We start from the raw sequence: 16,580 nt of genomic DNA on the forward strand, positions 1-16,580 counted from the left end.
GAAGTTCTCGGCGCTGGAGAATGCCACCTCCCATAAAGGCGGTTGGCAAGCGCTTTGCGTGCTCTGTTCCTTTAGGAGCAAGATATTTTCACCTCTATCATCATACCAGACCCATCTGTCTTCCTGACACCTTCGCAGCAGCTGGAGGGGCTAGTGTGCTTATTATCTTTGTGTGAGCACAGGCCATTGCAAAGGCTCTTCCAACCTGCTAGAAAGTTCCCTCTCTTCGTCCTAGAGCTAATTCATGTGCTTTGGATCCTGAGCAGGTCCCGAGGTGTGACAGCTTCCTGCTGCTGTCTTGTGTGACTGTGAGGCACCTCAGAGAGCAAAAGTGAAAATGCCCACAGCTAGTACCAGGTGCCAGGAGCGGAGCCACTTCCCCTCCACATTCATCACCTGGAGAGCTTCCCCATAAAGACAAGCCAGACCACCTTGCTCAACTCCATGGCTGTGGCTCATGGGGAAAGTATTTCCCTGGCCTTTTGCTCAAAGGACCTTAGGCTCCCATGGATGGTGTTGTGAGTCGGTCTGGTGGTTTTCCTTCCTGTCAAACACAGGAAATTAGATTTGACCTCCGCTCTGATCACTCTAAAATCATTCTTGGCACTGAAGACTTCCCGCCTTTGTAATCAGAGCATCTATTATCACCCTGATTATCGCCGACGCTCCGATGGGGCAGGCTCCAAAGGCAAATGCGATTTCCGTGGTTCCTCTTCCCCATGTTGAGTGCAGATGTCTTTAAATGCAGTGAAATCATCTCTAATAAGCATGTGTCGGCATTCAGATGGCCCCAGGGTGTATTAACAGTTTCCCGCCAAAATGCACCACCCCAGCCCGCGCCAAATCACCTTAGGGGACCCTTCCAGGTCCAACAAGGAAAAGGCAGGGAAAATCTCAAAGTAAATCCAATTCTCAACCAAACTATTATGTATTTAGGACAGACTTCAAATGTGATGCTGTACTTTTCTCAGCACTACTGGAGAACCGTGCACTTCTCAAGTACATTGAAAAGAGGAGGAAAAAAGGAGACAGCAGAAAACCACTGCACCCTGAGATTAAAGAAGGGAAATGGAAGTGAAGGCTTCCCAACTTCTAACTTAGATTTATTCTGTAGGGAAGCTGCTTCATTGTTCAGAGCCTGAAAATAGGATTAAGGATTACTCGCACAAAGCTTTTGTGTAAGTTACTTATACTGTTTCTGCAAAGTATATTGAGTCATTTTACATTCATTGAACCCATATTACAAATATATTTGCATGGAGCTGTGGAGAGTCAATGATTATAAACTCTGTAATGAGAGGATCCCATTTTTCACCAAACACTTTGCCCAGGACCTGGTACACAAGAGACACTCAGTAGATGTCCGTGGATGAATAGGGGGAAGATGCAAAAGATAATCCTCGAGAAATTAAAACTAACTGGAGGTTCCAGGCAAGCACATGCATAATGGTAATACAAGGCAGATGTGGAAAGCATCTTTAAGAAAAGCGCAAACAAAAATTTGGGAGTTAAAGGTAGAGGAAGATGACATCCAGATGGCAGGACACGGAAATGCTGCCTGTGAAGGGGTCTACCTGGGCTTTGATGGCTGGTAGAGCTTCTTTGGAAAGGAGGGAAGGTAAACACCTTCTAGAGAGAAGCAAAAGCACTAGCTAAGGTGGAGACTGGAAGCTGGAGGAACTTTCGGTCAGAACCAGTATGCCCAGATGGGAGTGTGCAGAAGGGCAGGGAGGCGGGCAGGGAGGCAGGCAGGGTGCCTCCTTCCCTCTGTGGACCACCTGATGCAGGTCAACCATAAGGCCAGCCCCAATCCCACTTGCATCCTCACAGCTGCCCTTCCAGGTGGAGAGCATTGCCATTTTACAGCTAGCGACGGGCAGCTCCAGGATTTGTCCCTGGGTTTCTCTGGCACCAAAGCTCTTCCTCTCTATCCAGGCAGGAAAGATGTTCTTGAGACCAAAGAGAGCCCTTGATCTTGTGCTAGAGTACGGACTTGGTGCACGGGCGAGGGGCATCCACAAGGGGCACTAGGGAGAGTGTGAAGACGTGACAGTTTTTGCTCTAGAAGGAATAAAGCGTGAGGTGAGGACATCTGCTAGAAAACCTTTGTAGAGGGTCAGGTAAGAAGTTCCCGGATTGGGGCAGCAGGGATGGAAGAGAGGAGACCAGTGTGAGAGGCATCCTTCTAATAGCTTCAGAATAATTAAATGCGGGGAGCAAATAAGGGACAGGAGGTAGAGATATCACTGAGGTTTCAGAAACATGAGAGATAGGAGGGGATGCTGGTTCTAGGGAAAGAGGATGAATTCGTTTGGGATATACAAAACAAGTCACCCCCTAAATATTGCCTAAATATTGATTCACTACTCTCTCCTCCTTCATATGTCCTGCACCTTTTAATCTGCCATGTGGGAAAAGCATTTATGCAGCAATGCAACTCATGCCACAATCACTGACCAGGGACCAGCTGTGGACCAGGCACAGAATTAGGCTCCTGTTGTCAAGGAATCCCTCATCTAGTGGGAGGTTGGAGTGCGTGCTCTGACAGACCTGAGGGCTGGCGAGGTGCTCAGTGTAGGCGGTGAGTCTTCTTTCTGCACATGCAGAGCAGGGCATGGACCTCTCACAGACAGGGCTTCTGAGACCCAGGACAAGCACAAAATGCCCCTCCATTCCGCTGCGTCCTTCTTGTCTCAGGGTGACACCAGTGGAGGCGGAAAGGACCTGAAGTCGTTTTGGCATCACAGCACTACAGAGGTCTATTTGGAGCTTCATGGAACCTGGTTACAGCAGGCCCGGGGCCCACTGAGACAGGACTGATCAGGAGGGGTCTTTAAAACTCTAACATGGGTCAGCATTTCAACCTGCTGGAGGAGATCCGTTTTCCAATGCTCTATTCCCTGGGAGAGCAGAGAACCTCTGTGTAGAGGGGGAGGCTGCTGCCCTTAGGAGTGGCCTCCGGTGCTCCAGGCTCCTGCCAAGAGCAGGCACTTCTGGCCTTTCTCTGTCGCAGGAGTTCACTCGGGCCGCCGCCTTGGACTCGAGGGCCAGGTGGGGACAGGAGGCACCAGGTAGGTGCTAAGGCCCGAGGCCTGCTGTCTCATGGCCTCCCTCTCTGTGCTCTACCTTCCAGCCTCAAGCCCTTCTCCGGACAGGCAGGACACCCAGCGGCCAAGGAGCAGGAACCCCTCTACCTGGTCCGTGGAGGATGTGGTCTGGTTCGTGAAAGACGCAGACCCGCAGGCTCTTGGGCCCCACGTGGAGCTCTTCCGGAAGCATGTACGCGCAGTGGTGGGCCTGGGGGCGGTCAGGGGGCTGCGGGGGGCTGTGCACTGTGCCCGGGGGCACCACTCAAGGGAGGCCAGATGGAACCACAGGGTTCTCAGAGCGGAACAACCACCTAGTTTCTTTGTCCCATCCGTTCCCTCACTTTGGCCTTTATCAGGAGTGCCTGTTTTCCTGCCCATCCATCCATCTGTCTGTGCATCCGTCTGTGCATAAACAAACGTTTATAGCACACCTACAATATGCCAACAGACAGTGCCTATTCCTAAGCTGCTTTGAGGATTAAATGAGAAAATGCACATAAAGTGTTCAGCACAGTGCCTAGCTCGTAGATGGCCTTTGATTAGCAGGCCATCTACATATTTGCATAATTATTTAGGAGATTCTAAAATATATAAAGATGGTAATTTTTTAAAAAAAGGTAAGAATTAGTACTTTACCTGCCAAACTTCCTATGTCAGTTATCGACTGTTGCTATAACCCGTCACCACAAACGTAGTAGCTTAAACCCACACAAGTTTATTATCTTACAGTTCAGTGGGTCAGGAGTCTGACAGGGGTCTCACCGGGCTAAGACCAAGGTGTCGGTGGGGCTGACATTCTTTCTGGACGCTCTAGGGAGAACTCATTTCCTTCCCTTTTCAGCACTGAGATCCGCCCTCATTCTTGGCTCCTACCTCACTGTCCTCATCCTCAGAGCCAACAACATCAAGCTGAGTCCTTCCCAGACTGCCAACTCTTTGGTTTTTTCTTCTGATTTCTTCCTCCACTTCGAAGGGCCCTGTGATTTCACTGTCTCCTCCCTCCCCAATAATCCAGGATACGCTTCCTATTTTAAAGGCAGCTGATTAGGAGCCTTCATTCCATCTGCAGCCTTAATTCCCCTTTGCCAGGTAACCTAACATATTCACAGGTTTCAGGGATTAGGACGTAGCAAGGACCGCAGAGGGGTTATGTTTAGACAGATCTGGGTGGGAGGACTCTGGCTTCCTTCCAGCATGACAGGAGGCAGTGGAAGTCTAGGAAGTGGGGGAAAGAGAGAACATTCGGCAGTGAGGCCCCGGGGAGGGCCCGCAGATGAGCTCTGAGTGACGCAGGGTAGGTGCTTCATCAGTGCTGGCTGAGTGGCTGGCTGGATAGAGGAATGAGAAGGGCTGCTCTATGAGTCCTGTACTGTGCCTCTTCTCCCCACCTGAGCACCCAGAATCTCTACCCTTGGTCTCTAGTAATCTGAAAATAGCACTATAGGTGAAGGAGGAAACCCAGCCTTACTAAGGAGTGATACAGTGTGGTAGTACAGGCGGAATGATTGGCTACAGCAGTGAAAAATGTGGTACCTACTGGTATGCTCTTGGGGTTCTTATACATGTAGCATAGATGACCTTTACAGTGTCCCTCCCACCTTCCCACCTGCATTAGGTGTTCTTTTTTTTACATTTTTATTTATTTATTTTTTGAACTTATTTATTTTATGTATGTATTTTTTTGGCTGCACTGGGTCTTCATTGCAGTTCAACATGCGGTCTGGAGGGTTACCATTTTCAGAGACAAATGGGAGCAATATCGGGACCTCAGAGGATTGGCATTCCCTTCGTAATTATTTGTGCTAAACCCTCAGATGAAGCAGGTGCATTATTTAGTTGTATGCCACCTAGTATTATTGACAGGGCCAAAAAAACACCTGAAATCCCTTATAGAGTGTTGTTAGCAATTTGGTAATCAGTGAAAGGCAGGTGAGTGTCCCACGAAAAGAAACCAGAGATTAGGATGATGGATGGAAGTCAGGGCCTTATACCAGCACCTGGAATGGAAAGGTAACTACTAGTTTCAGGGTCTAATGGGATGATACTTTGCCTTAGTCAGTCCAGGCTGCTGTAACAAAGTACCACAGACTAGCTGGCTTATGAACAACAGCGATTTATTTCTCAGTTCTGGATGCTGGCAGTCCAAGATCAGGTTGCCATCAAGGTCTGCTTTTGGTGAGACCCTTCTTCCAAGTTTCGGACTGCCATCTTCCCATTGCATGAGGACACTAATCCCATTCACGAGGGCTCCACCCTCATGACCTAGTTACTTCCCAAAGTCTCTCCTCCAAATACCACCACTTGGAGGTTAGGATTTCAGCATATGAATTTGGGGAGGGGGTAGGGGGGGCACATTCAGTCCATTGAACACTTCTTTCTTGTTTAGCCCTAGATTGGATGAAGAGATAAACGTATGTGGGATATTGGGAGTATGGCTGGGACTATGTTAGATTCCTTCAATCAGGAGAGAGCAGGAATATGAAAGATCCAGTGTATCAAACGACCCCAGGGAGACTATGGGAAGAGGAGCACATAGTATTTGTAGGCTTTCGTTTATTTTCTTAAGGTCTTGCCTTGGGACTAAGAGAATATGCATCTAAGTCAATCCATATTCCCTTACTTTACTCCCTGACCATACTCTAACTGTGGCCACTATTTGATTACTTTGACCACTTTCTGGGTTTTCTTTTTTTCTGATTCTGTTCCACCAGGAGATTGATGGCAATGCCCTCCTGTTGCTGAAGAGTGACATGATCATGAAATACTTGGGCCTAAAGCTGGGACCTGCACTGAAACTCTGCTACCATATCGATAAACTGAAGCAAGCCAAGTTCTGAAGGTGTTTAAAAGATAGAAGCAAAATCCAGACAACAGATCTCCAGATCCTCTTCTGCCTTAACAACATTTGCCACCATCACAAAGATTCTCTCCTGAACAAGAACAGCCACAAAGACTTGGTCTTTTTATAAAACTCGTGCATCTTGACCTTTTAAAAAATTCAACATGGCCCTTTTGAAAGGTTCTTCTGTGTTGATGATTTGCCAAAAAATTACAAAGAAGCCTGTTATTTTTAACATTTCTGGTAGGTTGGTTGCTCTTAGGGTGGGTACTGTTTTTATAATGAGAATGTGGAGAACTGAATGCTATCACCCAAGGAGGACACTGGAGACGTCCAAGGATGTGAGAAGAACCTTTGTCCCTGCAGGCTCTGAGGGGACGCCCACCGCAGCACTACCTGTCTTTAGCTCTGACTTGGGGACCCTATCATTGTGAGCCTTGCTTAATTCAGCTCTGGAAGCTGTCTTCTGAGGTTAAATGCCTCACCTTGCACTATCTGGAAAACTTGAATTCTTTCACTCTCTGAAAGAGAAGGGAAAAAAAAAGTCTTTTCTATTCCTAGTTATCTGAAGTACTGTGTTTCCCCACTAGAGGGCAGACTGCTAATGTATTTTCCGGACCCTCACTTCAGCAGCCTGATATTCAATACCCAGTGGATGGATTAGGGTTTCTGTGAACAAGACCTAGCCTACACAGACACAGGGAATTTATTCCACAGTCAGCACCACAGATTGCAACTTGGGAAGAAACCGTCTTCTAGAAGGTTCTAGTTCATATCCAATCATTACTGACTAACTGAGGTGCACCAGCAGCAAAGTCAAGAATTTGGAAGCACGTTCTTCCCAGATGGGGCTTTGGAGTTCCTTCCCTTCCAGCGTCATTACTGAGGTGTCGATGTATTGGCATGCCGCAGAGCTTAGTGACATTTAGCCATGGTGTTTCTTTAAAAAAGAAGAAAGATGTCTCTACTAAGCTTTGAAATGGGAGAGTGTTGATTTCTAGTTACACCGTGGGATTATATAGTTGTATGTGTGGCTAATTTTAATAATAATAGCATGTACACAGACATGCTATTATTGGGTTTAATTCAATTTACAAATAGGTTTTCCTTTCTCACCGTGGAGTAATAGAAAAAAATTGATTTCTACCCTTTTGCAGCTGTGTCCAGAGACGGACAATGAATCCACAATTTACTAGGCAGAAGGGCAGCCTTGTCTCCATTCTTCTTTTGATCCTTTTCCTTTCTCTCTCTCCCTGTCTCTTTTTTCCTTCCTCTCTCACTGAATAGGAAACGTATCTTCAAAATGAATTTGCCTTTGCCGTGGGCGTGTCCTCTTCCTTAAAAAACGTCCGTAGTGCTGTAAGGGAGGAGATGAATACTAGACTTTGTGATCTCTGGGAGGGGGAAGATCAAGGGCCACTCAGGGCCTCCCTTGGCCCAAATGCAAATCAGAAAAGGCACACCATCCTTGGGATGCAGCCTGGACGGGCGTCTTGGCCGGTGAGTGGAGCAGGGTGGGATTGCAGCCTTCTCACCCCTCCACCAGGTGACCTTGTGCAGGACAAGACCTGTACAAACTTGAGGGCAGCCCTGGGTAGATCTGTGTATTGATCCTCTATAAATCAGTTAGAACTTGGACAAGGATCATAAGAAACATTCCAAGCCATGCTCTTAGACCCACTTGATGAGTGGTATTTGAGAAAGCACATCAGAGCAAAATCCTTTTTAGACACGCAAATGGTGGCGGACTTAAAGCGTGACAGAAAAGGGATAAAGCAGAGTGTCCTAAAACTGCCCATGGAACTGAGCTTGCGTTATCAGGCTGTGGGAGAGCTGAATGTCTTGGTCCCGGCACCTGACAGAACTACCCTGAATCAGGCCTTGGGACAGCATCTTCAAGATTTTGAAACAATAAATGGACTCTGTCCCTCAAAGTTTGTAAATCGTGAAGTGCTCACTGCTGATCTGGAGTTAGATAGTTGCCCTCAAAAAACCATGGGTAGGGCTTCCCTGGTGGCGCAGTGGTTGAGAGTCCACCTGCCGATGCAGGGGACGCGGGTTCGTGCCCCCGTCCGGAAGGATCCCACATGCCGCAGAGCGGCTGGGCCCGTGAGCCATGGCTGCTGAGCCTGCGCGTCCAGAACCTGTGCTCCGCAACGGGAGAGGCCACAACAGTGAGAGACCCGCGTACCGCAAAAAACAAAAAACAAAACCATGGGTAGTGTATATATTCAGAACGGCCAGTGTGAAAACAGTGAGATCCAGAAAATCCCACGACAGCCTATGTTCCTCACTCCACCATTTTTGCTCAATTCTCTGAAACTTGTGGTGCCTCTTGCATCAACATATACCTCATATAGAGATTTTCAAAACTTTCTACCATTCTTAGTAGTGCCTCCCTCGGTACAAACACATCAACATTGGTGCCGCCAAATCAAAATCATCTGCAAACAATGTCAAGGAGATACTCGGAGTCGTTTTCAGGGGAGAGAGATTTTCCCATCTCAAGTCTAGGAGAAAACTGGGTCCACGTTCATGTGGAACTGCTCTCACAGAGATGCTATCTCATTTTGCATTAAACTTTAAGCAGGACAGATTGCTGAAACCATGATATTTAAGGTTTGACTTTTTAAAAATCTCATTACTCTTGAAATGAATGCTGTCACGTCAGAGAATAACCTAAGGAGGAAATTCTTCCTTTCCTGTTTTTGCACTGAAATGCAGTTAGCCGACCAAATTATTGTTGCAATACTGCAATTAAATTAATTTTCACCCCTTTCAAAAATCTTGTCAAACCAGGCAGTTCAATAGCTCAGCAAATGTAAAACATACCAGGCCATCTCCTCTAAACGGACCTTAGGCAGAGTCATGCCACGTGTGTCATTCTCATCCGAATGGGAGCTTATTTGGGGGCCCTTAAACTTGTACAGATGTGTTACTTGTTATTCCATGGCAGTAGATTTGCTCCAGGTTGTGGTAAACAATGATATAGTTTTGCATAATTTCAAATTAGTGTGTGTGTGTGTGCTCATATCGCAAACATTTCCAATTACACTTGTCTGTTAAACACGTTTAAAAAAAAAATCTAGAGACAGTTCTGTTGCCTAAGGCATTTAAAATATTTTATGAGGCACATTATTCCCTTTGTGAAGACTTCAGGTAAAAGAAGTGCATTTCGTCTCTGTGTGTGTGTGTGTGTGTGTGTGTGTGTGTGTGTGTGTGTGTTTCCTGATACTGTAGTGGGAAGAGCCTTTGAAAGTGGCTGGGAGTGTATCAGCTTTTGCATTTGCTTCGTTTCAAATGCCTTCCCAGCTTTGTAGCCCTGAGGCAGAACCCTCTCTAAGCTGTTACTGCCAAGTATACCCTCTAACACCAACAGGGTGTGCCCTGGAGGCAGCTGGGGGACAGTGCTGGGGTTCTGGGCCTGCCCAGGTCAGGTGCTAACTGGACTCACCAAGCCAGCCCAGGCTCTACTCCGTGTGACTAAGGGGACAGGCCTCGCCTGGGAGCCCAGTGGGCTGGTTTAGTGCCCACCAGAGCTATACAGCGCTTCCATCATTTCTCTTCGGCAGGGCTGCCTCGTATTTTCCTTTACAGCAGGAGAAAGGAGTGGGGAGCTCCTCAGGAAAACCAAATAGGGTATTAAAATACACTGGGGAGGAATACTGTGTGAGAAGGAAACAGTAAAGAAGGGAAGATAAAAATAACTGTCCTAGGAAGACGATAAGAGAGCACCTCTTCTAACAGGCCCAACCCTCTGAGCTACAGTAACCTATTTTTGTATTTATGTGCTGCATGGAAGATTTCTTATTTTATTTAAATTAAAAGTATGTTTTTTATTACTTTCTGAGATTGTTTTAGGAGAATTTTGTCATGGCTCTGAAGATGATTGGAAGTGCCCAGAAGTGACCAGGGACTTGAAGTTAGTCATTGTCAGAAGGTCTTGAAAGATGGAGATACTCTGCTTTCTAAGAAACTAGCCAGGTTTCCATACGTGTGAGTGGGAGGTGAGTGCTGTGTGACATTCGCTCTGATCTGGTGCTTTTTCAACTCTTCTCCAATGGCTTAAGAGGAGGAGGAGGAGGAGGAGATGGGACTCACGTTTTTTTCCTTAAACCTCAGATAACAAGACAGGCAATTGGGAAGGAGGAGATGATTTCTCAAAACTGCAATATTTTGTTAAGGAGAGGGATGAACACCTGTCCGTGGTCTTGGTTTATTTTTTGTTACAAACTCACTCCAAGAACTAGGTAGCTGCCCAGCTCTGCTGTGGTCTTGCCACGTGCCAAGTTCCCCATGGCATGAGATGACCGTGCTGAGAAGCCCAGCGGTGAGCCCAGCAGATGGTCTGCCGTCTAGAGGTACAAAGAGTCCTGTTCCCATCTTGTGATGTCACCCCAGTGGCTACTTTCACAGGACTCCCGGCCGTGCTGCCCCGGGAAGAGGGCTGGGAGCCTCAGCTTCCAGGGTGCCCTTCCCTCCAACCATTATCCTAATCGAAGACGATTCCTTCATGGACAATTGGAAGCTGGATTTTTGGAAATCTAGCATTTACTTGAAAGAGAATCGTTCTTATTTATTGCCACCAGTTAAATATTATGGAAACATGTCTGCTAACAATTTGCTTTGTGTAATTTGTTCTAATGCTAATAAGCAACAGCTGGGACACTTCCTGTGGTAAATTCCTCTGTGGTTACAGTGGTATCATCACACATGGACTTCACCAAATCACTGTACTTGAGAAGAACGCTCACTCTGGCTCTCTAGGCTGCAGGAAATTCCCCTAACTTAGAAGCAGTTCTGGGCAAAAGCGTATTTTTAGAGGAGGATTTGCTTTTCTTTGCTCCCTGCTTTTCTAAACAGGGCCCCAGACCTGTGCTCTTAAAATCCTACATAGAGAGCCTGGGGTTCTCCTCACGCTCAGCATTGAGCTTGATTTCCTCCAGAGGAAAAACAGCCAGCAGAGCTAAAGAATGACCCTTTCCTCCAGGTCAACGTGCTGTACGCATAGTTGATATGGGGCACAAGAAGGGTGGAGACGAGTCCGAGGGCCAAGAGCTGCTCAGCAGTTGGTTAAGTAATGATAGCCGACAGTGTGGGCATCTTTCCGTCCAAAGGGTCTAAATATACCATTCGGACTTGCTCTGGGCTGCCAGCCCACCATTCTCTGCTCTGTAGCTCGACCACATGACCTGAGCCTTCGAGTTGGTTCCCTCTATTAGATGCTTGTTGTAAGGGCCAACACAAACGTCTTCTATTGATTGGATCCTACTTTGGAACACAACCAAAGCCTTGCTTCTCCAAACAGCTCACTATGAGACAGCAGACCCACACTGGGTGTCATTTTACAGTAAGCATATGTGACCGAAGGCTACCTCCATCATAAATGTAGCATCCTCCAACCTTAGGCAGCTTCCACCTCCCCATCCAGTGCTGGGACGCCTTCCCCACAGCCTGACCGCTTCTCATTAGGGGGAGTTGACTCCCATAGGAAGTGGCTTATTTCTCTGTTGGACAGCTCTGGTTGTGAAAACGTTATTTCTCAGGGAGACACAGATGTCTGTGAATCAGACACAGACGTTTGAGATGAAGCCAACTTTGCAATCTTTCTCTTTTTTAACAGAGCTTGTCCATGCAGTAACCACACCTATAATATAAATTGACATTGGCGAATAGATCCCGGCTCCACTACATTAGCGTAGAGGAGCAGACACTGAATATCAATGTGGGACTCAGATAGGTCATAGCCATCAGATTCATCAGCCCTGTCATGAAAAACTATCGAAATTCCTGTGGTCTCACACACACAAAAAAAGGGTGTCCTGGGAGAATCTTTAGTGTAGTTGTAAATCTGGCTGTGGTCACATAAGCATGTGAGTTACAAAAGTTTGCATGAATGAATCTATAAGTCCATGCACCTCATTAACTGGAAAAGACACTACGAGACGTGGAAGCCCTATCTCTTAATTGTACTCACTGGTGATATAATAAACTAAGGAAGCTGAAGCTTTTAGTTTAGACAAAAACAAGTTATAATTGATGATAGAAAAGTAAACATGGTCGGTTGTGAATTTATGCAAGAGGTATGCAGTTTATGACACCAAGCCCATGTGGATTTCATGCTTGTGTGTGCACGCCCCCGTGAGTGTGTCTTTGTGAGTTAGTGCAATAAGAGGTGGGAACTGGGGAAGGTTAGAGAAGGGATTGCAAAGGGAGCTTTTGCTTTCTAGAGCACTCTTATTCAGAAGAGCTATCTAGCAATGATTTAGAAATCAGATCCCAAAGTACACATAACATGTAGTTTACGTAGTTTGCTTAGATAAAATTCTGGATTATGGAGCAGATTCTCGATGAAAATAAGTAGCTACAATTATATCTAGCACCTTGCACAGCGGCACCTGCCATATATTGTAAAAGGCACCTCATGAATATTAATTCACTGAATGAACAAATGCTTGACTAGTTTCGTATTTTATTCAAAAAGCCACTAGTTTCTTTTTGAACCCCATATCTTTACTGAAAGGAGAAGTGCCAAAGGGACAGGCCAAAAGAAGAGATAAGGCGTTTTGTTTCCTCTGATTCCCCAAACGCTCAAGGAGGTCAACCCCGTAGTCACTGACTTGCATTTCACTCCTCTTTTTGTCTTAGCCTCTCTCGTGTTCTACTGCAAGCATCAGAGAATAACAATAGATTCCTTACAGCTTTACTTCTAAGACATCTTTTCCTTTTCCTACTCAATGCTCGGTGCCTCTCAGCATGAGTAGGGGGGTCTCGGTGGGCTGGGTGCCTCTCAGCATGAGTAGGGTCTCGGTGGGCTGGTTAACTGCTCAAGGATAGCAAGCACCTCCAGGAGGAAGAGAGCACCTTCCCTGAGCCCTGCACTCGCAGTACCTTGCTCACCTTGGAGAGGGCAGGTCAGTGGAGCTGGGTCTTCCCCGCAAGCCACTCTGTCGTCATGCTGATGGTAGCCCGCCTGGGAGTAGACGTGGGTAGAAGAAAAGCTTCCCCTGTCCTTTTCACTCTTTACCCATCTCCACCCTTGAGAGCAGATTTGGAGAGATCAGGGGCTTCTCTTTTTTCCACAGAAGGTTACATAAGAGCATTGAGAATAGAATATTGTGACTGATTTTTTTTTCACAACCACACCAAAACTTAGAGTGTTTCACCTTCAAAGAAATCACCTCAAAAGTCTGAGCACATGTTCCAAAGATGTTGTCATTGCTCAGAATATTTCCACTGCATCTCTTTTGGGGTCATTGTTAGATGCTAGAACCCATTCTTTTCAAAGTGGAAAACCCATCGTCGTCACTCGAGGGTGGATTTTTTTTTCTTTTTGGAGTCAAAGGCACTGGGGTCATGTCTGGTGAGCAGCACAGGTAATCCACTTGAGATGTAAAGCAGTGTTTCTCCATACTCATTAGTTTGTCTTTTCCTTGTGTGTTTTCTTACTGGGTACAGATGGGTTGAGCAGTAACAGCCACAGCTCATTTGTTAACTTGACTGTATTAGGCAGGTGTCAGTATAAGGAGCTGCAATGCAGAGACTGATTTGAAGGGCAGCGTCACTTGGATGAACATTCAACGTGTTCATTTTAAAGCTCACTTACAGTTCGTTGCTGTATCTTTAGGCATTGTAAGCTGAGGATATTGTGAGTGTACCTAGAACTCTAGAATAGCAGAGGAATTGGGAGGAAGAAGCCTTAGGGGACACCTGGACAGCTCACCTCCAGGGTAAAGTCTTCTCCACACCGTCTCCCGCTGGTTGCACACTCCTGGGGCAGCAGATTGTGGTGCAACACAAAGAAACAAGCTCTCCGAGTTACTGCCTCCCCCGCACCCCCATCTCCTCATCTGGAAAAGGAGAGGCACCCAGATGACCTTCAGAGGCACGTACAGCTCAGTTACTTTCAGCAAAGGCCGGTGGGACTGTTGGCTCCTCGGTCTTCTGTTTTATCATTTCCAGCTTCTGCCTCTCCTCCTGTCTGGCCTCGTCTAGATGTTTTCTCATCCTCTTCTCTCATTGGCCCATAGCTCCTCCTCAAAGCCACAGAAGCATCACTTTGCTATCCTTTCTCATTATTTTTTACTTTCCATTTAATTCTTTCTTCCTGTCTCCATGTTTCTTTTGTCTCCTCTTTTCTGTTTTTCTCCGTTCCACTACCTCCAATGCCTTGTGGGAAGGAGAGGAGGTGGAGAGATAAATAAAGAATTAACAAGTAGCCTCTTCCCTTCCTGGCCGGGCTGTCCCGACCCTTGCCTGCTCCCACTGTCCCATCATCACCCGCCTACAGCATTCCTCAGCTCTGTTGTGCTTCCGGCCCGAACTCCACTTGTTCATTCCATGCCTCCAGGTCCTGCCCTCTCAGCCTGTCCTTGATTTCAGGAACAAGAGTCCTGTCCCTTTTGATTGCTTCATTCTGCGACTCGCCCTGATGTCTCACTCATAGGCCTCATCAGCCTTCCTCAGGCATAGGCCCCAATGCCCATCCCACCAGGTGTCCCTCCTCATTCGGCCCCGAAGGTCAAGGGCCCAGTGACCTGGAGCCGATGTGACATACCTCTTCAGAAGCATGAGTTGTTTCTGCCAGCCATGCTGGCTCTTGCAATCTGCATGGAGTCACTCTGCCCTCCAGTAGCAATTCTGATCATGGCACAGTTGTTGTTTTTTTTCTTTGTAAAGTGATTTTATTAATTTAAATTCTTTTTTAAATTGGTGTATAGTTGATTTACAATGTTGTGTTAGTTTCAGGTGTACAGCAAAGTGAGTCAGTTATACATATACACATACCCACTGTTTTTTAGCTTCTTTTCCCACATAGGTCATTACAAAGTGTTGAGTAGAGTTCCCTGTGCTATACAGTTGGTTCTTATTAGGTATCCATTTCATATGTAGTAGTGTATCCATAGTTCTTTATAGAACATGTAGCTTTGTCCAGACCCGCTGAGCACTGACTGTGCCTCTCAGTGACCAAAGCCAGACCAGTGTCTCAGTTTAAATGAGGAGGGCCAGCTGGGATCAAAGATGAGATACAATGACCTACATGAGAAGCACTTCTGGGGTGAGGGTTTGTTTCTAGACATTTATAAGTCTGCTGAGACGTGTGCACTGTTAAGTGGCTTGTGTCTGGGTAGGGGAAGATGATGACATATTTCCCAAACAAAAATGTGATTTGGAGGAGGGAGAAAGGCAGCAAAATTCTGGAACGGGAATGCTCTGTTCCTGGCCTTTATCCAGCACCATCACATCCCCTCGAGGTCTTTCTAGAAGTCAAACTTGTTTCCTCCACAGGAACTGAAAGTGTTTCTGCCCAAGTGTGAGAGAGTTTGGAGAACTTTGATTTCTTTCATTCTCCACTGTGTTCTAAGCCACAATACTTAATTTGCTGTCACCTTCCAGCTATATCCTTGATCACATCAGGATTAAAAGAACGAGCTTGGGCTTCCCTGGTGGCGCAGTAGTTGAGAGTCCACCTGCCGATGCAGAGGACACGGGTTCGTGCCCCGGTCCAGGAAGATCCCACATGCCGCGGAACGGCTGGGCCCGTGAGCCATGGCCGCTGAGCCTGCGCGTCCGGATCCTGTGCTCCGCAACGGGAGAGGCCACAACAGTGAGAGGCCCGCATACCACAAAAAAAAAAAAAAAAAAAAAAAAAAAGAACGAGCTTGTCTCATCTCATCCTCCAGAAATTTTGAAATAGCAGTTGTTTTATATAGCATATATTTTCATTTATAGTTATTGATTAATTAGACTGTTTCTCTCCTGTAGATAAGTAGAAGTAATTTTATTAATATAAAGATTTTATACTATAAGTACATTTGTAGGTAAATTTACTTTTTATTCTATACACACACGAAAACTAAATAGATGAAATAAAATCATTTCATCATAATTGTATTCTGTTGAGATTTTTTTCTTCACATTAACAGTGAAAACTTTTTGCTAAGTGCCACTGTAACATCATGAAGTGTCATGAGGCCAAAAGGTTTGTGTTTTACTAGCGATGCTAGGCTGTGATTATGACACGGCTCTCGCTAAATAATGAGGAATTCTGAGTAAGTGGAAATCCATGTGTGCTGAGCTCTCGAGGTTGAATGATGATGATTGAAATGTTGTGCCTTTTGTTTTATAAGTTGAGGGGTTTATTTTCAGATTCTTTCTTTCAACTCAGCCTTAGTTAATCTCACGTTTCCACCTCTTTATTCTACATCTTGCTCCCAGTATGCCCACGCGGGAGACTGCTGTCTTTCCACCTGGGAGACGAGCAGCTGCATGCTTTCCCTGGTTAAGTTCTGTCCTTAAAGAAGGTACAAATACGTCATCCCCTCATCTCGGTAAGAGAGAAATAGGGTTGACTACGTCCCTTTTCTCTACCTAGATGGTCTCCCCTCCCTTCTAATTAAAGACTGTAAAAGGGTGCATGTGCACACATATTCATTCGTGTGCTTTTGATTAGATTTGGGGATTTGAAACAAAGGTCATCCAGTGAAAGTTTTTGCATCATTTGCTTGTGCCGAGGCATGTGTGCAAGAAGGGCCTGGTGTGTGTGCTGCAGATACGGTAATTACTTGAAAATCCATTGTGCTTTCACTCTTTATGGACAGAAGGTAATTCTGGAACATTACTTCAACTCCCTGCTTTATTTAGAAGTGCTC

The 16,580-nt window shown here is 46.2% G+C and overlaps 1 protein-coding gene across 7 annotated transcripts in view; it reads left to right on the top strand.

Annotated features, from left to right (window-relative positions):
* The window catches only part of SCML4 (Scm polycomb group protein like 4), a 105,015-nt gene extending 97,475 nt beyond the window's left edge, over positions 1–7,540 (top strand). For 6 of the 7 annotated variants that reach the window (XM_027089313.1, XM_027089325.1, XM_027089339.1 and 3 more), the window contains 2 exons: positions 3,134–3,279; positions 5,801–7,540. In XM_027089313.1, the coding sequence (XP_026945114.1) occupies positions 3,134–3,279; positions 5,801–5,926 (272 nt within the window). In that variant the 3' untranslated portion in view covers positions 5,927–7,540. The remainder of the gene's footprint in view (positions 1–3,133; positions 3,280–5,800) is intronic. The other variant, XR_003429253.1, reaches the window with a different exon arrangement.
* Positions 7,541–16,580: the final 9,040 nt, after the last annotated feature.

The sequence above is a fragment of the Aethalodelphis obliquidens genome, unplaced genomic scaffold (assembly GCF_003676395.1).
Source record: "Aethalodelphis obliquidens isolate GAN/ISIS:26980383/991018 unplaced genomic scaffold, ASM367639v1 scaffold3, whole genome shotgun sequence".
NCBI classification, from domain to species: domain Eukaryota; kingdom Metazoa; phylum Chordata; class Mammalia; order Artiodactyla; family Delphinidae; genus Aethalodelphis; species Aethalodelphis obliquidens.